We start from the raw sequence: 23,979 nt of genomic DNA, 5'->3' as shown, positions 1-23,979 counted from the left end.
ACCGGTCCCTGCTTTACCATTTGGTTTTGAAACCCGCTGTGCAGGGGTAAATACTTTACATACAAAAGTATGTCTCTTTACACAAATATTTATTTTATAAAGTATAAAATTATAAAATGTACAGCACAATAAATTAATGTTTAACAAGACATATCTGAATAAAACTATTGAAATTGGATATTTGTTACAGTTATGTTGATCAAAATGAGTTGTGGGAAATTTTGTTTAAAAATCAATAATCCTTCAGATTATCTTTTGAAGACTGAATCTACAAAGCATTGCTCCCTAAACAAATCACAAGTACCAAGTCTTGAATTGTTCTCTACCACTATTCCCATATGAATGCTTAACATATCAAGTTTCTTTGCTCATGTTTTTAATGGAGGTAAAAAGCAGTTTTATTTTCAACACATTACGATTTTGTTGCACAAAATGCAGAGGAAATCTGCTCCCAGTGCAAGTAACATATCTCTCAAAAATACGGACACAAAATGCTGGAAACACTCAGCAGGTCAAGCAGCATGAATTGAGAGAAACATATTGGACTACATTTTAAGAGCCCGATGCTGAAATAGGCGTCAGGCACAAAAATTTGCAGCCCACACACACGGGGCCCACATCACGGAGCCACCATGATTGCAAACGCGGCGGCTCATTAACATGGCCGCGGCACCCGATGATATGGAAGGGGCGGCGAGCCGTCAATGGCGTCCAACAACAATGTGCAAGCACCGGCGCCATTTTTAAAGGGCTTACAGCCTTCAATGAGCATTTAAATTTTATAGGGACAGTGGCTTCTAATTTTTAAAAAAAATGAAAATAAACTTTCCATGCCCTCTCCCACCCACCCCCAATGGCCTTACATATCATTCCTGCCCTACCCCCAGAATACCCACCGTTAAAATTTGACCTTTGCCCCCCAACAAAGTTCGAACCCTTTGTCCTTTACCCCTTCCCATCAGCCCTCCGACCAATCCGAAGTGTTTTAACCCTGCTCCCGAATCATTAGAGGTAAGTAGCCATTTACACATTTTAATGCGGGTCCCATTGCTGAGTGGTGGGGTGGGTTTTCCGCCGAGATAGGTATGGGGCCTGCCGGCATCGGGGTCGGTGGTGGGCCTCCTCCATTCCTATCTTCATAGGCACCCCCCCCCCTGCCATCGTTCCCAGCATTGGAGGGCCTTTAAAATCCAGCCCATTGTTTTGAGTCAATGACCTTTCAACAGAAGTGGAAGAAGTTAGAGCTGAACAGTTTTTAAGCAAGTTGAGTCAGGGCAGTGGGTGGAAGGGGGAGGTGCAGGAAAGGGCAAAAGAGTCTTATGACCAAGGTGGGAGTAATGCACTGTTAATTCAGTCCCGCTACTCCACAGGTCACAGCATATTAGTAAGGTTTCCCACCTACCAGAAAAATAGCCAAATTAATCACTTTATTTATCCCCAGAATAAAGCACGCCAAACCAGGTTTCTTTAAACAACAACAAAATTATTTATTAATAAACCAAGTTTTAAGTGATAATGAGATGAGTCTATATGTATGAAAAGATTTTATAACTCTTTAATCTTCCTAACCCTCATGCACACACATACATTCAATTACCAACGGTTAACTGGAGGAAATGGTTATATTGATTTTTAACAGTTTCTTAGGGATAATAAAATAGCTGGGTTTAACTCCTGGTGGGTTGTTTCCAGATCAGTGAGGTGCCCCTGAGTCGAATAGTCAGATGTCTCTCCAGATGAAATTAATGAACAGTGTATGGTGGGTAGGCATTCAAGGTAGTTCATCTGCAGTAGGCGTCACACAGATCTTTCAGCAACAGGTTGTAGCGACAGGTCTATTTAAATGTTAAAGTAGCAGCCTAACAGTAGAAAATTTCTTCAGAGTTCAGGAACTTCCAAAAGACAAAAGTCAGCAGGACTTACTCTCAGCAAAGCAGCCTTCTCCGCAGAGCACAGTAACTACAGAATTCACTCTTCAGGTAGAGATTCTTGACTGGAGGCAACTGCAACATGCCACACCCAAAACACAGGCCTCCTTTCTCCAAAACAGTATTTCTCCACAGAATATAGCAATTCCTGTCTTCTCTGGGTCTCTTCCTCTCTTCAGGCATAAACAGCAACAAGGGTTTTAGCTCCCATACATTAGATATTTACAACTCCTTCAAAGTTCTTTTGACTTCATGAAGAGATTAGACTTTTACCTGATACAGGAATTATTCTTCAAGAGAAAGAGTTTTCTGGGCTGTATTCCTGGCCAGTCTCCAGCAGTAACTCCTTGAGCTGCTCACAGCTCCCCTAGTTTCTTCTCACTGCCAAAATGAAACTGAAAGCCTTTTTCACAAACAATAAGAGTCAAAAGACAATCGGAAAACCTTCAGGTTGCTTGGATATAAATTGCCTTGCAGCCTGGACTTCAAATACCACAGGTCTCTGCAGTCACTGTTCACAGAAAAATAGCAACAGGTCTTAAAGGCATACAGAACTCTTAGTTTTTTTTAATAAAAAACAAAACACTTTTGACGAGAGAAAACAGTGATAGGTTGTAGGGCAGGAGTGATTAAATGACAAAAGTGTTGAAAGTACAAAGCAAAAGGAGGCAATAATGAGAAGCTTTTTAGATTTATTCACTCTCAGAATGTGGGCACCAATAGCAAGGCCAGCATTTATTACCCATCCCTAACTGCTCTTAAGAAACTGCTGGCGAGCTGCCTTCTCAAACCGCTGCAGCTGTGTGGTGAAGGTACTTCCACAGTGCTGTTAGGTCTTACAGCTTCTCATAGAAGTATTTTGACACTACTCCATTCCCTAGCTACCGATTGCATTCCTTTCCCTGGCAAATGCCTGAGGCTGAACCAGACTGTTCGCAACCTTGATGTCATATTTGATCCCAAGATGAGCTATGGACAACATAACAGCGCCATCACTAAAGCTGCCTATTTCCACGTCCGTAATATCGCCAGACTCCGAACCGCCTCAACTCACTTGCTGCTGAAACCCTCACCATGCCTTTGTTGCCTCTAGATGTTTCTATTTCAACCCAATTCTGGCAAATCTCCCAAATTCTACCATCCATAATTTTGAAGTCATCCAAAACTCCGCTGTCCATGTCCGTACACGCACCAGTTTGCCTATCACGCCTGCCTTCATTGAACTACATTAGCTCCTGGTTAAGCTATGCCTCAATCTTAAAAGTCCCATTCATGTTGTTATGACCAGGTGAGAAAGAGTTCTAGGGGTCCCTTTCAGCCTTCACCGGGTCTTACTGCAACAGGGTTTACTTTTAAACACACCATGTTTTTTTAACTCCCCCTTGGTGAATCCTTGTTCACCGCTTTCCAGCTATAAGGCAAATAAACCAGCACAAAAAGGCTTTCTCAGGTTTAAAGAAGAAAAATTGAAATTTATTAAATGTAAACTTAAACTCTAATTCGGTTAACACCTACGGATACACAACACTCCCACGCTAGCATGCATATGTGATACACACATGCAAATAGAGACAGAAAGGAGCAGAAGAAAATTAAAGTGGAAAAATTTGAGGCAATATCTGAAGAGTTGTTGTTACAGTTCTTCGAGCTCACTGTAGAATCCTTGATTGTAGGTCGATCTTGCTTTTTGTTGGGGCCCAGTATTCTTCTTAAACCTTGTTTGCTGTAGGAGAATTTTCTCTCTTGGGGTTCATGTGTCTTCAGTGGATTCAGAGGCTTATGAGAAAGGGATGGGAGCAGACAGCAGAGAGATCTTCTCAGTCCAGGAGCAAACAGACTTTCTGCCTTCAAACTCTCTGTGGCCAGTTCAAAAGAAAACCCTGGAACAGCCAGGTAGTCATGTGACCAGCTGGTCTAATCAGTTTTGGCCCTTGTGGATTGTATCCTCCTTAGCAGGCCCTGGAATGCGCTTCCTCACCTTCGATGTCTGTTAGTGTGGAAATGTTTTTTCCAGCCATGGCTGATCTGTTTAACAGGTCCTTTCCTCACTCCAGTAACACTTTGAAAACAAGGTGCATGACAAAATTAATGTGCCTCATTCTTGGCAGGTGGGGGCCTAGCATGACAGTGTTTTCAAATCTCTCAATGGCCTCACCTTCTTCCCTATCTCTGTTACCTCCTCCAGCCCCATAACCCTCCGTGATCTCTGCACTCCTCTAATTCTGCGCTCTTGAGCATCCCAATTTTAATCACTTCACCACTGGTGGCTGTGCCGTCAGCTGCCTGGGTCTTAGTTCTGGAATTCCCTCCCTAAATCTCTCCATCTCTCTCGATCTCTCTTTCCTCCTTGAAGATGTTCCTTAAAACCTACTTCTTTGACCAAGCTTTTGGACATCTGCCCTAATATCGCCTTATGAGGCTCAGCGTTAAATTTTGCTTTATAACGCTCCTGCGAAGTGCCTTGGGACGTTTATTATGTTAAAGCAGCTATAAAAATACAAGTTGTTGTTATAATTATAGCAATTTTTATATAAACAGCATGTGCTGAAGGTGGGGGCGGTGGGAAGCTGAAAATCCACAGCTCCACTACACCAATAGAACTACGGTGGAGCAGGTGACAGCAACCTTCATTCCTCATCCGCTGGAGTATCTGGACCGAGGGCAAGGCTTGTAAGTTCGAGTGCCAGTGTTGGTTCCCACGACACTATGTGCTCCTAGCAAAGTGGGGGGTCGATGGGAAATGTGGCACTGATAAGTCACTCACTTCACAGGCAGTATCACAGGATCATTTTTTAAAAAGGCTGCACTTTATATATAAAAAAAAATGATGAGAGGAATCAGTGTGCTGGTGTTGTTTAGAGGGGTCCAGACCAGGAATGCTGGTAGTCTACACTGCCACCGGTTAACTGCGAACATAAGAATGTAAGAAGTAGGGGAAGCAGTACACCATGTGGCATTCCGAGCCTGCTCCACCATTCAATACGATCATGGCTGATCTTCTGCCTAAACTCCACTTTCCCACCCAATCCTCATCTCCTTTGATACCCTGAGACAGAAAAAATCTGTCTAGCTCAGCCTTTAATATCCTCAACTGTGGCATCAATGTGTCAGCCATGGCTCAGTGCTAGCACTCTTGCCTCTGAGCCAGAAGGTTGTTCCACTTCAAAGACTTGAGCACAAAATCCAGTATGACACTCCAGTGATGGAATTCTGCACAGTCAGAGGTACCGTCTTTTGGATGGGATGTAAACCAAGGCCTGTCTGCCCTCTCAGATGGCCGGCATCCTTCCATCTACGAAAGATGATAGACATGCAGCAAACAATTCATTTAGGTGGGGTGTCTTCTCTTGGTGCACCTTTGGTGATGGCTGTGAAGGCCAATCTTTGAGAAACAGGTTCTGCCACAACTGCTGCACGTGAAGCTGCCAAGTGATGCTGTGAGTTGTTTTTGACGTTGGTGCCTGTTGCCAAGCTGCTGTAGCAACGGTCGTCGTGGGTAGTGCACGCCAGTCTACAGGATATGTCGCCATTTCCCTCTTTCGCCAGCTAGAGACTCCCAGGTGCGACAATCGACATTTAGGGCCTTCATTTCACACTTGCAAGCATCCTTGAAGCGCAGCTTTGAGCACCCAACTGGTCGTCTAACCCCGGCTACCTCACCGTACAGACAGTCCTTGAGTCTGCGATTGTCTTCCATCCTGTGGATGTGTCCAATCCACCAAAGCCACCGCTGTTTGATTAGTGCCAACACACTTTGGAGCTCTGCCTTTGAGACGACAGCTGCATTTGTGATTTTGTCCTCCAGGATATACCCACAATGCGCTGCAGACAGCAAAGATGGGAATTATTGAGCTTCTTTTCCTTGTTCCTTTAAGTTGCCCAAGTTTCACAGCCAGACAGCAAGGTGCTGAGAACACAAGCCTTATAAACCATCAGCTTGGTTCTAAGCGTCAGCTTGGTGTTAGCCCATGCACATTTCGCGAGATGGCCAAAGGTGGTAGCTGCTTTCCCTATGCATGTATGGAACTCTGCATCAAGGGACAGATTGTCTGTCACCGTGGACCCAAGGCAACAGAATTTGCTAACCATTTCCAGTGTGGTGTTATTTAGTGTGATCAGGGGCAGAGGTGCAACACCTTGTCCCATGTCCACGATTTTCTTGACGCTTATAGTCAAGGAGAACAAGTTACCGGCATTGGAGAGAAAGTACGTATGTCTTTGTAGCTGAGTTTCCATGTGAGCGACTAGCACATCAACAGCGTAAAGGAGTTCTCTGATGACGACATAATGTATTTTTGTCTTCGTTTTCAGCCTTGATAGATTGTAGAGCATGCGGTCTGACCTAGTGTGCAAGTAGACACCTTCCATATCTGCAGGGAAAGCAAAGGACAGGAGCATGGAGAAGAAGATGCCAAACAGAGTGGGGGCTCGGACACAACCCTGTTTCACTCCATTCTTCACTCCGAAACTGTGGGAAGTGGAGCCATCAAACTGTATAGTGCAGTGCATGTTGTTATGGAAGGAGCAGATCAGACTGAGGAGCTTCGGTGGACAGACAATTTTTCCCAAAATCCTGTACAGCCCTGCTCTGCTGACAGTTTTGAATATCTTAGTACGATCTACAAAAGTAAGATAAAGGGATATACTCTGTTCCCTACACTTCTCTTGTATTTGGCATATGGAGAAGTTCATACCCACTATAGATCTGCCGGCACGGCACAGATAGTTACAAACGATTCCACGGCACCACTTCAAAGAAGAGCAGGGGAGTTCTCCCTGCTGTCGTGGCCAATATTTGGCTGCCACATTTCCTACTTTACAACAGTAACTACACTTCAAAAGTACTTAATTGCCTATAAAGCACGTTCTGATGTCCTGAGGACATGAAAGGCACTATACAAATGTAAGTCTTTATTTTCAACGGTAGGGAGATCAGGGCAAAGGAAATGCCTAGCAATTGGAATTCCCTCCCTTGGCCCCGCACCCCTCTGAAATTTGGAGCAGGGGGAAGTTCCTAAGTATCTAGGTTCAGAGCAGCATTCCATGTTCCTACCAGGACTCCAGGCTTGGTCGGGTTCTCTTACACCCAACCTGACCTGTGAAAGCACTATTGGCTGAGGAATTTCAGACCCCCATATTTTAAACCCTTTACATCTTCAACCTTCCAAGTTAAGAAAAAAAATCAAAAATTGTTCCAGTGCAGCTCTAACCCTACTCGTCTTGCTTTCCACACCGATCACTACACCATGCGCTGTTTGAAAAAAAGTTCAAATTGCAGATGAGATGAATTAACAGCTGCAATTTGCCCTCATTTTTAAAGGGGGGCACTCACAAGGTGGTGGAAATGGCACTGATTGGAATCAGTTTTTCCCCATTATAGTTCTTTTCGAGTGAAGACTATCAGCGTTAAATATTTACTCACAGTATTCCTGGCTTTATTTTGGCTCTTAAAATCTCCCCTTCTACAGGATTCTCTGTGGAACCCTGCATTTGGCTAATTTACTCATCCCAGAGTAACACAGCCCAAGAGCATCCTCTTGCTATGTGTTCATATTGGAACACTGGAATTGGTGCATACATTCTATTCTTAGACTGACGCTAGGGCTTCTTTACAATCCCCATGGGGTATTAGCTCTAAGGAGGAGTATTGTAAACAAACAGGGCTACGAAATCTGAAAAGAATGTTCTTTTGGTCTAGGGCAAGACAATGGATGAGGGTGTGACCGAATCTGCGTGCTCAAATCAAGCAGGAAATGCAGTTCTAAGGTGAAACAGCAAGTAAGTATCCATGTGTATGTGTGCATGCGCAATGGTGAGTACGTATCTGTATGTGTCAAAGTGTGTACTGTGAGTGAGTATTCATGTGTATGTGTGTGTCAAAGAGTGAACAAGCTCTGGATAAGTGATCTTGAGGGCTGGTAGCTCACTATTGAGTGTATTGGTGGCTCAAATATGCTCGCTCAATGTAGCAGTGAAAGAGATTTTCAGACAGTTTGATTAGAGACTGACTGCAATTCATGTTAATTCTAAATGTGAAGGAAATAGTTACTTGCTAAAAGACTATTTTTCTATTTTATTCCCACATTTATTTAACATTGCTATCACCTGTAATATATTAAACACCTTTCATCTCCACACACTTGCTGTTTACAAATCCTTACATCCTGTTGTAATGTTTTGTCTCACTTTTATGTCCCCTTAAAATTCCTATGTGTACATTTCTACTGGAAATTGCCTGCATAAACTGTCATTGCTGTAATTACAATACACTGCCAGTAGCAGCATTGTAGCTCCTCAGTTTTGTGTGTCCCAACCCCTACGCTCCTATTACCTCTTGTCTGCATCTCAAACTGTCACAAGTTTTACTATTTAACAATAAGTACAACTGTAATATATGTGGTTTCAAAGTAAGGACTTTTAATAGGGACTGATTTCCATCTGCACATCCTAGTCCAATTAGCCCCCTGCCCCCACCCTCTAACCTTGAAGACTACACCTGGTATGGTCCACTGTGTACAATGTCAGAGAAAGTGGAAGTCTGGTGTTTAACGTCAAAGGACACAACACCAAAGCCCACAGATCTTTGGGCTCAAGACTTTTACTTAAGTCCTCAACTATACCTGGTGTAGTTTTGCAAAGTTCAGGGATGATCCTTTCACAGCCATGAATGGAACTGCACTATAAAGGTGTTAAAAAGTGAGTAGGGGAGGGGGTTGTTCAGCTGTCAGCACCCATCTTCAACTCTCCATCAACTTGAGTTCATTCAAAACTCTGCTGCCCAAGCTTTCAGTCATCTGTCCTAATATCTCCAATGTTGTTTAATAATGCTCCTTAGCACTTTAAAGATGCTACATTAATGCATGTTGTACTGTGTAACACCTGTGGCCCCCTACCTGGGAGCTTCATATCAACACAATGCACAACAAGTCATGTTCCACATCACAAAAACATACCAATATGCTAAGAGGTCAAACTATCACTTGAATAACTGATAATTCACTCCTTCAGAAGAACAGCAGCTTGAGCTGAATTTTCACCATAACACAGCATGCTATATTCTGCAGCAACTTGCAATATACATCATTAGCTCCCAGCATGATACATTAAGCATAGACTGGGAGAAGTTTATAATGACGTTAAATATGATTTTCCAACACTGCACAAGAATATCAACTATCAGCCTATTCCAAAGCTCTCCTGGATGGCTTCCCATCTACCACCCTCTGTAAATTTGAGCTGATCCAAAACTTTGCTGCCTGTATCCTAACTCACACCAAGTCCTTCTCACCCATTATCCTTGTGCTCGCTGATCTACAGTGGCTCCTGATCCAGCAGTGCTTTAATTTTAAGATTCTCATCCCTGTTTCCAAATCCCTCTATGGTCTTACCCATCCCTATCCCTGTAACCTCCTCCAGCCCTACGATGTTCTGAAATCTCTGTGCTCCTCTAATGCTGATCTATTCAGCACCCCCTACTTTAATTGCTCCACCATTGGTGGCCGTGCCTTCAGCTGCCTAGGCCCTAAAGTCTGGAATTCCCTCCCTAAACCTCTCTGCCTTTCTACCTCTCTCTCCTGTTTTAAGTCACGCCTTAAAATCTACGTCTTTGATCAAGCTTTCAGTCACCTCTCATAATGTCTCTTTAAGTAGCTCAGTGTCAAGTTCAGTCCGATAATGCTCCTGTGGAGCACTTTGGGACATTTTACTACATTAAAGGTGCTATATAACTGCAAGTTGTTGCTGGTCTCGATTCCCATTCTGAGCTGGGTACGCTGATCTCAGTCAGAGTAGTAGCTGAGGCATTACAATTCGTCTCCTCTCTCCTGGTCTGGGCACAAGCTGTAGGATTCCCAATCCTGACTGCTATATGGCAACTCCTGCTGGTAAGTGCCTCGGAGGAAGTGTAAGCTGATGATGGAAATGCACACAGCTGTGACCCCGCCCCCCCCCCACCAAAGTCTAAAAGCAGCTGTGGTTCAGGCTAATGCATGATGAATGGCCATGCCTGTGTGGTGCCAGAAAGCTGCTGCTACCAGTGGCACTGCATTCCAGTCAAGTCTGCATTTTGAGGCACGGGGAGTAAAAGAACCACTTTGGTCTGAATATGCAGGAGCCATATGCCCAGTGAAGCACAAATTTCTGGGCTAATCCTTTAGCACTCTCTGGAACATACACGGCAGTCTGACCACAAATTGACCTTTGCAAAGAATGCACTTAACTTGCCAGACTATCTCAGAGGAGCTTTTGCCAAGAAAGGAGAACCTGTTTGTAGTCAGCTTTTATTCATAGCAACATTATACAAGCCCCTGATGGATTCTGACCATTATAAATGCTTTCGCCTCTGAGACAGAGGTTGTGGGTGCAAGTCCCACTCAGAGACTTGAGTACATAATTTAGACAGAACTCCAGTGCAGTTCTGAGGGAGTGCTGCGCTATCAAAAGTATCGTCTGTCAGATGAGACATTAAACCAATGTCCTGTTGGCCGTCTCAGGTAAACCCCAAGGGAATCTGCACCATTTTAAGTTGCCTTTATATCCTTCCAGTAATGGTGTAGCCAAAACTGCACCATGCTTCAGCTGCGACCTAATTACAGTCTTGTGAAAATTCAACATAACGTCATTGCTTTTGTACTTTATGCTTCTGGATACAAAACAAAGGATTTTATTCATCTTTCTACAGTATTATCTACTTGCCTTGCCAGTTTTAATGGCGTGAGTATCTGCACACTAAGGTCTCTCTGCTCCTCTATTCCACTTAAACTTTTACCATTTAAGATGCATTTCCTACCCCTATGTTTACTTTCAAAATGTATTACGTCATATTTTCTGCACTGAACTGCATCTGCTGCCTTTCTGCCCATCTTGCTAGCCTATCTATGTGGCCCTGCAGTATTACATAATCCTCATCATGAATTATCGTATAATGGGGTTCTCAGCCAATCAGAATTTTCTTGACACTTTCTCATCGAGTGCTGCGTCTACTGTTATTTTGAGAATCAGGGATAGCGCTAACAGTCCTTTTGATGCTAAAATATTACTGCAGCACTCTGACTGAGCAAAAAGCGGAAACATTTGCCACGTCCATGAGCCAGGAAGTCTCACAGGCTGGCATCACAAAAGCTGGGACACACTGCCACAATATTCCCAAATGGTCAGGAAACCTTGGGCCAATTTTCCAATTTGCAGTATGCAAACTTACCCCCATATTCTTTTCTCTGAAATAGTAAAAGTTAGAAGATTTTTTTAATTCATTCATGGGATGTGGGTGTCACTGACAATGCCAGCATTTATTGCCTGTCCCCAATTGCTCTTGAGAAAGTGGTGGTGAGCCACCTTCTTGAACTGCTACAGTCCATGTGGTGTAAGTATAGCCACAGTGCTGTTAGGGAGGGAGTTCCAGGATTTTGACCCAGCAACAGTCAAGGTACAGCGATATATTTCCAAGTCAGGATGGTGTGTGATTAGAGGGAACTTGCAGGTGGTGGTGTTCTCATGCGTCTGCTGCCCTTGTCCATCTAGGCAGTAGAAGTCATGGATTTGGGAGGTGCTGTCAAAGGAGCCTTGGTGAGTTGCTGCAATGCATCTTGTAGATGGTACACACTGCTGCCACAGTGCACCGGTGTTGGAGGGAGTGAATGTTTAAGATGGTGGATGGAGTGCAAATCAAGCAGGCTGCTTAGTCCTGGCTGATGTTGAGCTTCTTGAGTGTTATTGGAGCTGCACCCACCCAGGCAAATGGAGAGTATTCCATCACACTCTTGACGAGTGCCTTATAGATGGTGGAAAGGCTTTGGGGAGTCAGGAAGTGAGTTACTCGCCACAGAATTCCGAGCCGCTGACCTGCTCTTGTAGCAACAGTATTTACGTGGCTGGTCCAGTTAAGATTCTGGTCAATCAATCTTCAATATAATCAGCTCTACCATCAACACCATGCTTTATTCTGATGAGCAGCACAATACTAATTTAAACACTAAAATGAATGCTCTTTCTCTATTAATTTACATGCAGTAACATAAGCCTATCAACACGTTATGGACCTGTTCAAGTCTTTCCAAAGCAGTCAAAGGGTTGTTATTATTGCAGTCACCTAAAATATCTTTTTGCCTGAGTACATGGAGACATCTTTAAACAGACCAAGCTCCCAGAATAGCCTGTCCTAAACACTACTGAACGACTGCCAAGTTGGCTGTTCAGATGAGGTGCAGCACCACATTATTTTGCAGTTTGACTTTCAAATATATTTACAGAAGAAATTTTAGCAACAGACTTGAACAATAATAGAACTGCATTGACGTTCACATCATTTGTACATGAAAGAAACACAGGTTAGGGAGGCCATTTCACCCAGTTATTAAAAAAAACTTTTATCCCAAATCACTTCATCTCAGCTTTGTCAGAATAATCTAAAATGCCTACCCGCATGACCCTACCATTCCACGCTGTGATCATTCTTTCCCTGAAAATTGTAAAGCATCAGCCCATAAAACATTTACAGACAACTCATTACAAACCTGATGAAGTGCCTACCCCTTTAAGACAGGCAACCCTGCATATTTTTACCAACATTTTTGAGGAAAACAACTGCAGAAAAGTGAAGTAGAAATCTGCAAGAAGAAAATAAAAGACTTGGAAGGCTTTAAAAACAGAGAAGGCGGGCTGTAGAACAAGTCGAGACTGAATTGATTGATAACTGTCTGAATGTCCTTGTTGAAAGACAGGATCATATTTAGGTCATGACCTCAGTTGGAGCTGACAAATGATGCAATTTAAATGCGGATCCTTTTTACAAAATGGATAACGAGTCCAGCCAAAGTAAGGTTGGCACAGTGGCGCAGTGGTTAGCACCGCAGCCTCACAGCTCCAGGGACCCGGGTTCGATTCCGGGTACTGCCTGTGTGGAGTTTGCAAGTTCTCCCTGTGTCTGTGTGGGTTTTCTCCGGGTGCTCCGGTTTCCTCCCACAAGCCAAAAGACTTGCAGGTTGATAGGTAAATTGGCCATTATAAATTGTCACTAGTATAGTTAGGTGGTAGGGAAATATAGGGACAGGTGGGGATGTTTGGTAGGAATATGGGATTAGTGTAGGATTAGTATAAATGGGTGGTTGATGTTCGGCACAGACTCGGTGGGCCGAAGGGCCTGTTTCAGTGCTGTATCTCTAATCTAAGGTCTTGTCAGTTAGGCGAGCGTTGTTTTTTAAGGGCTATCCCTTACGTATATCAATGATTTTAAAGGTAACAGTTTTAATAAAAACAGGAAGTGCTGGAAATACTCAGCAGGTCTGGCAGCATCTGCGGAGAGAGAAGCAGAGTTAACGTTTCATCAGAACTGGAAAAGATTAGAAAAGAATTAGGGTAGGGTTTAAACAAGTGAAGGGGGTGTTGGGGGGGTGGCGTTGATGGGGAACAGAACAAAAGGAAAAGGGCAGGAGTGTGTTAATGCTTCTGGCGCTTAGCTTTCTTTGCAAGACATTTAGAGGAGCTTAATTTCATGCATAAACAAAAACACCTAAAGTTTAGAGGTAAGTTTGCTACGCCGTTTGTGCCCCCAAAACATAAGTTCGACCGAGGGGCTGGTGATCAGAAACTGTTATTAATACATTTTGAGGATTTTGTTGAACTTTTGCGAGGCTCCCTTAAGCGTCTTACTGCTTTGGTCAGACGGGAGGCACGGTAACCGGACTGCCGGTCCATTTCCGACGAAATGTCCTGTTATTTTAGAATATTAATGAATGTCAACATTGCTGTCATTACATTGTGGGGAATTGCCACCCGCTATCGCGGTGTAAAGGCGAACACTGCAACTGCACGCAGGAAACCAATGGCGAATCCGCCAACTCCCCAGCAATCTGCAAAAATCTCTCTCGGCAACACTGTCAACAGACTTACACATACCTTACTCATACCAGTGCCCATGGCTGTCAGGGTGAGATTGTACAGGATCTGCAACGAAAATAAGATTAATGGTAACGACGTGTCACTGAATTTATCAACTAGATGTTTAAAAAAAATCCTGGAGCCTGGATCTAAATAGTGGAGAAATGGTTTCGTTACCAGAGCCGGGGAGAACTCGATTTGCAACGTGCAATGTCACCCGTTTTAGCTGCACATGAATCCTGTTTCCCTTCCGCACTCCCTGGAAAACACATGAACACAGTGACATTACCACTAGGTGTCTCCGACATCTAATTAAAGGGACACAGTCTTCATCGTCCCTTATGTCCTTTAATCCTTCCTGCCTTTCACCTTATCACCCTCTCCTTTAGTTCTTTCCTCCTCCTCTCCTCCCAGTTCCCCCAACCCTTTCCCTGCCTCTCTATTTTAAAAACAAAACCTGTTACATCCCTATTTTTTGCTGCTTCTGACAAAAGGTCATTGCGCTTTTTCTCTCCCCGCGATTGATGCCTGACCTGCTGAGTATTTCCAGCATTTCCTGTTTTTAATTTCAGATTTCCAGCATCCACAGTATTTTGCTTTTGTTGGTGGGAAATGTGTTTAGCAAACTGATTTCACTTCGTTTGGACACTCTTGGCTGGAGCACTTGCTGGTAGTATTGTTGTGATGAAAACAATGACTGATAAGGAAATCAGAAGTAGGAGCAGGAGTAGGCCATTCGGCCCCTCAAGCCTGCTCCACTATTCAATAAGATCATAGCTGATCTGATTGCGGCCTCAACTCCACTTTCCTGCCTGCCTACCATAACCCTTGACTCCCTTGTATATCAAAAATCTAACTAAGCCTTGAATATATTCAATGACCCTGCCTCCACTACTCTCTGGGGTAGAGAATTCTAAAGATTACCAACCCTTTGAGAAAAGAAATTCCTTCACATTTCTGTCCTAAAAGGGAGGCTCCTAATTCTGAAACTGTGCCTGCAGTTCTAGGTTCCCCCACGAGGGGAAACCTTTTGTCAACATCTAGCCTGCCAAGCCTGCTCAGAATCTTATGTTTCATTAAGATCACCTCTCATTCTTTTAAACTCCAATAAGTATAGGCCCAACCTGCTCAACCTTTCCTCAAAAGACAAACCCTTCATCCCAGGAATCAACCTAGTGAACCTTCTCTGAACTGCTTCCAATGCAAGTATATCCCTCCTTAATTAAGGAGACCAAAACTGTACGCCATACTCTAGCTGTGGTCTCACCAATGCCCTGTATAGTTGTAGCAAGTACCCTGCTTTTATACTTCATCCCCCTTGCAATAAAAGCCAACATTCCATTTGCCTTACTAATTACTTGCTGTATCTGTATGCTAACCTTTTGCAGTTCATGTACAAGGAAACCTAGATCCCTCTGTACTGCAACATTCTGTAGTCTCTCTTCATTTAAATAACATTTTTCTTTCCTATTCTTCCTACCAAAGTGGATAACCTCACCTTTTCCCACATTACACTCCATCTGCCAAATCTTTGTCCACTCATGTATCCCTTTGCAGACTCTGCGTCCTCTTCACAACTTGCTTTTCAACCTTTTTACCGTCAGCAAATTTGGCTACAATACACTCAGTCCCTTCACCCACGTCATTAAGATACGTTGTAAATTTGTTGAGGTACCAGCTTTGATTCCTGTGGCATTCCAATAGCTACAGTTTGCGAACCTAAAAATGGCCCATTCATCCCAACTCTCTGTTTTCCAATCCTCTATCCATGCTAACATATTACCCCCAACACCATGTGTGTAGTAACCTGTTATGTGGTACCTGATCGAATGCCTTTTGAAAATCCCAATACACTACATCTACTGTTTCCCCTTTATCCACCCTTCTCATTACACCCTCAAAGAACTCTAATAAATTTGTCAAACACGATTTCCCTTTCATAAAACCATGTTGACGCTGCTACTACTTCCTTAATGATGGATTCCAGCATTTTCCAATGCCAGATGTTAGATTAATTCGCCTATAATTTCCTGCTTTCTGTCTCCCTCATTTCTTGAATAAGGTGTTACACTTGCAGTTTTCCAATCCACTGGGACTTTCCAGAATCACAGTAATTTTAGAAGATTACAACCAATGCAGCCACTATTTCTGCAGCTATTTCTTTTAAGACCCTAGGGTGCAGGCCATCAGGTCCAGGGAACCTGTCAGCCTTTAGTCCCATTAGTTTTCCTGGTAGTTTTTCCTCTAGTGCTAGTAATTGTTTTAAGTTCCTCCCTCCCTTTTGCCCCCTGATTTTCTACTATTATTGGGATACTTTTAGTGTCTTCCACTATGAAGATAGATACAAAATATTTGTTCAAAGTCTCTGCCATTTCTTTGTTTCCCATTATTAATTCTCCAGTCTCATCCTCTAAGGGATCAACATTTACTTTAGCTGCTCACTTCCTTTTTATATATTTGTAGAAGTTCTTCCTGTCTGTTTTTATGTTTCTTGCTAGTTTACTTTCTTATTCTAATTTTTCTCTTTTTAAGTCATCCTTTGCTGATCTCTAAAATTTTTCCAATCTTCTGGCCTACCACTACTCTTCACAAAACTATACACCTTTTCTTTCAATTTGATACCATCCTTAATTTCCTTAGTTAGCCACGGATGGTTCATCCTTCTCATAAAGTTTTTCTTTTTCATTGGCATATATCTTTGTTGAGAGTTATGAAATAGCTCCTTAAATGTCTGCTTATCTACTGTCTTACCTTTCAACCTATTTTCCCAGTCCACTTTAGCCAACTCTGTTTTCATACCTTTGTAATTGCCTTTATTTTTAAGTTTGAGACACAAATTTCAGATTCATGTTTCTCACCTACAAACTGAATGTGAAATTCTATCAAGTTATGATCACTCTTCATACACAAAAAAACGTTTCCAGACTCCATGGTGTCAAGTTGACCTGGGAGAGATGTAAGGAAGCACATTTTTACACAGCAGGTGGTAATGATCTGGAACTCACTGCCCCCGACCATGGTGGAAGCAGAGACGATCAATGATTTCAAAAGGAAATTGGATGGGCACTTGAGAGAAACAAACTTGCAGGGCTACAGGTATTTTTTAAATCGTTTTTGGGATGTGAGCATTGACATTTATTGCCCATTCCCAATGGCCCATGAGCAGGTGGTGAGCTGCCTATAACTGAGTGGCTTTCTCGGACCATTTCAGAGGGCAGTTAAGAGACAACCACATTACTGTGGGTCTGGAGCCATGTATAGGCCAGACAAGGAGGTCAGGTTTCCTCCCCTGAAGGGCATTTGTGAACCAGATGGATTTCTTATTAATTGAATTTACATTCCCCCGGCTTCCATGGTGGGATTTAAACCCATGTCTCCGTAGCACTATTCCAGGCCTCTAGATCGCTAGCCCAGTAACATTATCACAATGCTGTCAACCCCCTGCTCGAGTGGGGGGAATGGGATTGACTGGATTGCTCTACAGAGAGCCAGTATGAACTCAATGGCCAAATGGCATCTTTCTGTGCCATTATGACTCTATGACTCTATTTACATAACACCTTTTATGTAAGCACGCCTTATCATGTTGCGTGAAATCGTCACAAAGTACTTCACACACAATGATTATTTATAAAGTGCAGTAAATTGTTATGCAAGGAAACTTATCAGTCGTCTTTTTTGAACAGCAAGATCCCACAAAGAGCAGTCTGATGAATGGCCAGTTAATGTGTTTTCTTGGGTGCTATTTTCTTTCTGGTCCATGTCACATTGACAAACTACAAAGCTAGCAAAAGCTGCTCCATGGTTTTAAAATAGTTGGTGCAGGCCCCAAACAGCTGACACCTCGAGAATGGCCCTGATTATTTTCCCAAAATATAGCAAAACAAGTAATTATATAAGCTTTGGAACTGAGGCTGTAGGTATACCCAACATTCCTTCATCCCTATTTGTGACGGAAATCACACCTGTCAAATGGAAACATATTATTTTCATCATATGAAATACTGCTTGAAACTTTTCCTGTACATTGCAAATAACCTTTTTAAAAACAGAACAGAACAGTTAAAAAATGGCCAAGGACATTTGCATTTTGAGAAGACAAAAGCTGACTGAGAGACAGATATAAAGTACCAGTCTAGCTGGAACAATGGGGGTGCTCCCTGATTCAATTAGCGAGATTGGCTTTGCCAATAGGAGTAATCAAAAGACATCGACACCCCTTTATCTTTGTAAGAACCAAACTCCAACACCCACCCCCCAACCCCCCCCCCCCCGCGAGTATGTCTGAAAGACTCTGAAATTCAAGCAACCTCTCCTCTACCCCCGCAGAAACTGTTGTTTCAAACAAAGAGATGGTCACATGACTTACCTGCTGAGGTAAGACTGAGGGTTTTGAATTGGGCATCAGAAAGCAAAGAGACGGCAGCCGAACTGGAAGAGAAACATCTCTCTCTCTCTCCAGCAAAGTCCCAGGGAAACCACGGTGGCAGCTTCTAAACCTTAAGGCTACAGAACTTTACAGACGACCACCAAGCAAACAGTTGAAATCTCTCTTTGGCCTTCTGGAACCAGAGAAGCAAGCCTGAAATTATGCATGTGACCCCCAGCGAGGACTCCAAGACTTTGACTTCATTTAAGGACCCAGTACTTGCATTCCATTTATTACCAACTTTACTTCAACCTCCCAACTCTTTTGTCACCTCTGTACCTATTTGTGTGTGGGTGTGCCTCTTGTATGCACGTAAGCATGGATGCATCACGTATTTTAGTAATTTTAACCAGTTTAGAGTGATTAGGTTAATAAACATATCTTTCTTGTTTAAACCCAAGAAAACCTGTCTGATTGGTTTATTTGCAATTGTAATTAGAGTGCAGTGAGCAAGGGCTTACTGAGGTGGTAAGCAAAAATCACTGTGTTTTAAAAGATAAACCCTGTTATGGCCAAACCAGAGAAGGGGCAAGAGGGGAGCCTGAGACCTCTTCCTCATGTGGTCGTAACATATTGATGAAAAAACATAAGCTCAAGAAACCGTGAAGGGAATTCTACATGTTGAAGTGGCAAAACATGTACAAAACATTTTGAGAAGCAGCATCTTGAATTTTTAATTTAAAAGTATTTATTCTGGTTACTCTTACGCACTTTTAGATTTCCTCGTAAGTAGAATTATTCTCAAAGAAAAAAAAACGACAAGTGATTTTCATCAGACCGACTGGACCATTAATTCAACGCCTCAAAGTTATCTCAACATCCAACACCCCCACACCAGTTCACAGAGACATTCTACCCCATCCAACTTTATACCTTTGTACTCTTTCCTCCTTCAATTCCCCAAGCTCATACTGGCACTCTCTTTCCTTTCTCCTCCCCCGTGATTCAAGCTAGCACTCCTTTTCCCCTATGCTTCAAATTGGTACTCATCTTCCACCATCCCCCCATTCAAACTGGCAATCAACTTTCCCCCCACCACAACCTCACTTCAAGCTGCCACACTATTTTGAGTTGGCACTCATTCTCCCAAGTTTATCATGGTACTGTGTCTCCCCATTCTCCCTCAGATGATACTAACATTAACTTTCCCCAAAGTTCTCAGCTTCTGCCTTGCCCCTCCTCTCTTTGTGCCCCCTTGCCCTCTCCCCATTTTTTCATCATGAATTTTTCCAAAGAAAATTACGCGAGCACAAATATATTGCTGCCAGAGGTAAATAGCACCTTGTGATACTTTAGGAAATTATTAAATGTTGTACAGTAACAAGCAACTCTTAGATTAATTGGCATTTTCTATTTGCACTTTGACTGCCAGTGTAAAAAAAAATCTCCAAATGCACTAAGCAACGATTGATTTAGAAAGTTTGGGAATATTCATATCTGTTACGATGTGCTGGGAGAAACACGAACAGAAATGCAACTATCTCAGCAAGTTTTATCATAAATGTGGACATTTCAAATGGAAATATGAAAGTAAAGTCAGAGCTGAATTGCATCTGTATACCCTAGTCCAATTACCCATGCCCTTTAATCCCATTTTACCTAAAGACTACACATGTTCTTGATTCCCTATTTGCAATGTCACAGGAGGTCAATCAGAAACATAAAATTAAATTACATAAAAAATGCAAAATGAATTACTTTAAAATGAGTATGTATATGTTCGGTATGTCTTACAGAATTTATGACTGCATGCTTTGGTCCAATTATCTTCTGCCTTCTAACAGCACTTGACCTGAAGAATACATTTTGGCTCGACTTTGTGTGCAACACCGTGAACGATCAACTAGTACTTTTTAAATGTACCAACCAGAGGGGAGAATATTTTGTAAATTTATTCAAAGCCCAGGATTATCTTACTGGCTGTTACACAGGATTGTGTTACTGGTTGTCTTACACCACATGGATTCAAATTACATCATAAATCTTGAGAGTGGTTCATGAACTCAACACATGACTCATAATATATACAGAATATGCTATAATTATGAAGTTAAATTTATCCACAAGTTACAAGTAAAAACAGCCTACAATGGTTTTATTCTATCCATGATCTACTGCAGGACACTCCCTTAAGTGGTGAATATTTATATTCAAACAGATATTTGGAGCACTACTTCAGCTATTTCCAGCAGTAAAATAAGAACACCCAAGGCCTTTAACTGTACAAAACAGCAAAGAAGTATCATGTAGGGGTATAAAGTTGGTTCACGTAGACGTAAAAGAATAAAGATTACATCTGAACTTTAAACACTTTTCTCTTGATTGGCATTAATATACAATGTATGGGTAGTTACACTGACTCTTTTGCATCAATATAGAAGAGTTTCAGATGCACGTAAAAGTGAAAGAGACAGCATGACCCGAGAATCAGATCCCAATATGACTCTGGAAATCCTTTGGAAAGGATGTCTCATACTGTTTGGGTTTGATACAGCATAACTCTAGTATCAAGTTGGATTCTAAAAGTCTTCAGGGATCCACTGCACCTTTTGAAATTTACAAGAGCTATTTTCAATCACAGAATCGTAACAGCACAGGAGGCGGCCATTCGGCTCATCGTGTCTGCGTTGGCTCTCCAAAAGAGCAATTTACCTAGTGCCACTCCCTGCCTTCTCCCCCATTGCCCTGCACATTCTTCCTTCTCACAGTCCAATTCCTTCTTGAATGCCTCAATTGAACCTACCTCCACCACACTCCCAGGTAGTGCATTCCAATTCCTAACCAGTCATTACGTGGAAAAGATTTTCCCCATGTCGCCATTGCTTTTTTTGCCAATTACCCTAAATCTGTGCCTTCTTGTTCGCGATCCTTCCACCAATGGGAACAGGTTCCCCTTATCTACTCTGTCCAGACCCCTCATGATTTTGAATCTCAATGAAATCTCCTCTCAACCTCCTCTTCTTCAAGGAAAACAGTCCCAACTCCTCCAATCTATCCAAGTAACTGAAGTTCCTCATCCCTAGAACCATTCTCATGAATGTTTTCTGCACTGTCTCCCTTCACATCTTTCCTAACGTGTGGCATCCAGAACTGAACACAATACTCCAGTTGAGGCCAAACCAGTGTTCTATACAAGTTTGCTTTTGTTCTCTATGCCCCTATTAATGAAGCCTAGGATGTTGTATGCTCTATTAACCACTCTCAACCTGTCCTGCCACCTTCAATGATAAATGCACATATCCTCCTGCACCCTCTTTAGAATTTTACCCTTTATATTGTCTTTCTGCATTCTTTCTCCCAACATGAATTACTTCACCCTTCTCTTGCATTAAATTTCATCTGCCACTTGTCCGCCCATTCTACCAAACTGTCTACATCCTTTTGAAGTTCTACACTATCCTTCTCATAGTTCAGTGTTTCCAAGTTTCATCCAGAAATTTGTGCCCTGTACATCAAGGTCTAGGTCAAAAAAAAAAAATCAGGAACAACAAAGGTCCCAACAATGACCTCTGGGTGACTTCATTACAAACCTTCCTCCAGTCTGAAAAACATCCATTAACCACTACTCTCTGTTTCCTGTCACTCAGCAAATTTAGATCCATGTTACTACTACCCTTTTTATTCAATGAGCTCTAACTTTGGTTACGGGTCTGTTGTGTGGCTCTTTATGAAATTATTTTTTGAAAATCTATTAGGTTGATTAGCGTGCAGGAGAGACATGTTCCTGTGAAAATGAGGGATAGAAATGGCAAGATTAGGGAACCATGGATGACAGGTGAAATTGTGAGACTAGCTAAGAGGAAAAAGGAAGCATACATAAGGTCTAGGTGGCTGAAGAAAGACGAAGCTTTGAAAGAATATCGGGAATGTAGGACCAATCTGAAACGAGGAATTAAGAGGGCTAAAAGGGGTCATGAAATATCTTTAGCAAACAGGGTTAAGGAAAATCCCAAAGCCTTTTATTCATATATAAGGAGCAAGAGGGTAACTAGAGAAAGGATTGGCCCACTCAAGGACAAAGGAGGAAAGTTATGCGTGGAGTCAGAGAAAATGGGTGAGATTCTAAACGAGTACTTTGCATCGGTATTCACCGAGGAGAGGGACATGAAGGATGTTGAGGTTAGGAACAGATGTTTGATTACTCTAGGTCAAGTCGGCATAAGGATGGAGGAAGTGTTGGGTATTCTAAAAGGCATTAAGGTGGACAAGTCCCCAGGTCCAGATGGGATCTATCCCAGGTTACTGAGGGAAGCGAGAGAGGAAATAGCTGGGGCCTTAACAGATATCTTTGCAGCATCCTTAAACATGGGTGAGGTCCCGGAGGACTGGAGAATTGCTAATGTTGTCCCCTTGTTTAAGAAGGGTAGCAGGGATAATCCAGGTAATTATAGACCGGTGAGCCTGACGTCAGTGGTAGGGAAGCTGCTGGAGAAGATACTGAGGGATAGGATCTATTCCCATTTGGAAGAAAATGGGCTTATCAGTGATAGGCAACATGGTTTTCTGCAGGGAAGGTCATGTCTTACCAACTTAATAGAATTCTTTGAGGAAGTGACAAAGTTGATTGATGAGGGAAGGGCTGTAGATGTCGTATACATGGACTTCAGTAAGGCGTTTGATAAGGTTCCCCATGGTAGGCTGATGGAGAAAGTGAAGGCGCATGGGGTCCAAGGTGTACTAGCTAGATGGATAAAGAACTGGCTGGGCAACAGGAGACAGAGAGTAGCAGTTGAAGGGAGTTTCTCAAAATGGAGACGTGTGACCAGTGGTGTTCCACAGGGATCCGTGCTGGGACCACTGTTGTTTGTGATACACATAAATGATTTGGAGGAAAGTATAGGTGGTCTGATTAGCAAGTTTGCAGACGACACTAAGATTGGTGGAGTAGCAGATAGTGAAGGGGACTGTCAGAGAATACAGCAGAATATAGATAGACTGGAGAGTTGGGCAGAGAAATGGCAGATGGAATTCAATCAGGGCAAATGCGAGGTGATGCATTTTGGAAGATCCAATTCAAGAGTGAACTATACAGTAAATGGAAAAGTCCTGGGGAAAATTGATGTACAGAGAGATTTGGGTGTTCAGGTCCATTGTTCCCTGAAGGTGGCAACGCAGGTCAATAGAGTGGTCAAGAAGGCATACGGCATGCTTTCCTTCATCTGTCGGGGCATAGAGTATAAAAATTGGCAAGTCATGCTGCAGCTGTACAGAACTTTAGTTAGGCCACACTTAGAGTATTGCGTGCAATTCTGGTCGCCACACTACCAGAAGGACGTGGAGGCTTTGGAGATGGTACAGAAGAGGTTTAACAGGATGTTGCCTGGTCTGGAGGGCATTAGCTATGAGGAGAGGTTGAGTAGATTAGGATTATTTTCATTAGAAAGACGGAGGTTGAGGGGGGACCTGATTGAGGTGTACAAAATCATGAGAGGTATAGACAGGGTGGATAGCAAGAAGCTTTTTCCCAGAGTGGGGGATTCAATTACTAGGGGTCACGAGTTCAAAGTGAGAGGGGAAAAGTTTAGGGGGGATATGCGTGGAAAGTTCTTTACGCAGAGGGTGGTGGGTGCCTGGAACGCGTTGCCAGCGGAGGTGGTAGACGTGGGCACGATAGCGTCTTTGAAGATGTATCTAGACAGATACATGAATGGGCATGAAGTAAAGAGATACAGACCCTTAGAAAATAGGCGTCATGTTTAGATAGAGGATCTGGATCGGCGCAAGCTTGGAGGGCCGAAGGCCTGTTCA

At 42.8% G+C, this 23,979-nt stretch overlaps 1 protein-coding gene across 1 annotated transcript in view; it reads right to left on the bottom strand.

Annotated features, from left to right (window-relative positions):
- Positions 1–14,132, bottom strand: part of dusp22a (dual specificity phosphatase 22a) — a 171,967-nt gene extending 157,835 nt beyond the window's left edge. Inside the window, exons 1-2 of the mRNA XM_068049870.1 lie at positions 13,980–14,132; positions 13,821–13,868 (exon numbers count right to left, since the gene is read on the bottom strand). Of these exons, the coding sequence (XP_067905971.1) occupies positions 13,821–13,841 (21 nt within the window). The 5' untranslated portion in view covers positions 13,842–13,868; positions 13,980–14,132. The remainder of the gene's footprint in view (positions 1–13,820; positions 13,869–13,979) is intronic.
- Between the last annotated feature and the right edge of the window lie 9,847 nt (positions 14,133–23,979).

The sequence above is a fragment of the Heterodontus francisci genome, chromosome 17, assembly GCF_036365525.1.
Source record: "Heterodontus francisci isolate sHetFra1 chromosome 17, sHetFra1.hap1, whole genome shotgun sequence".
NCBI classification, from domain to species: Eukaryota; Metazoa; Chordata; class Chondrichthyes; order Heterodontiformes; family Heterodontidae; genus Heterodontus; species Heterodontus francisci.
Note: the sequence above shows the minus strand (reverse complement) of the source record. Positions and strands in the feature narration are given on the sequence as shown.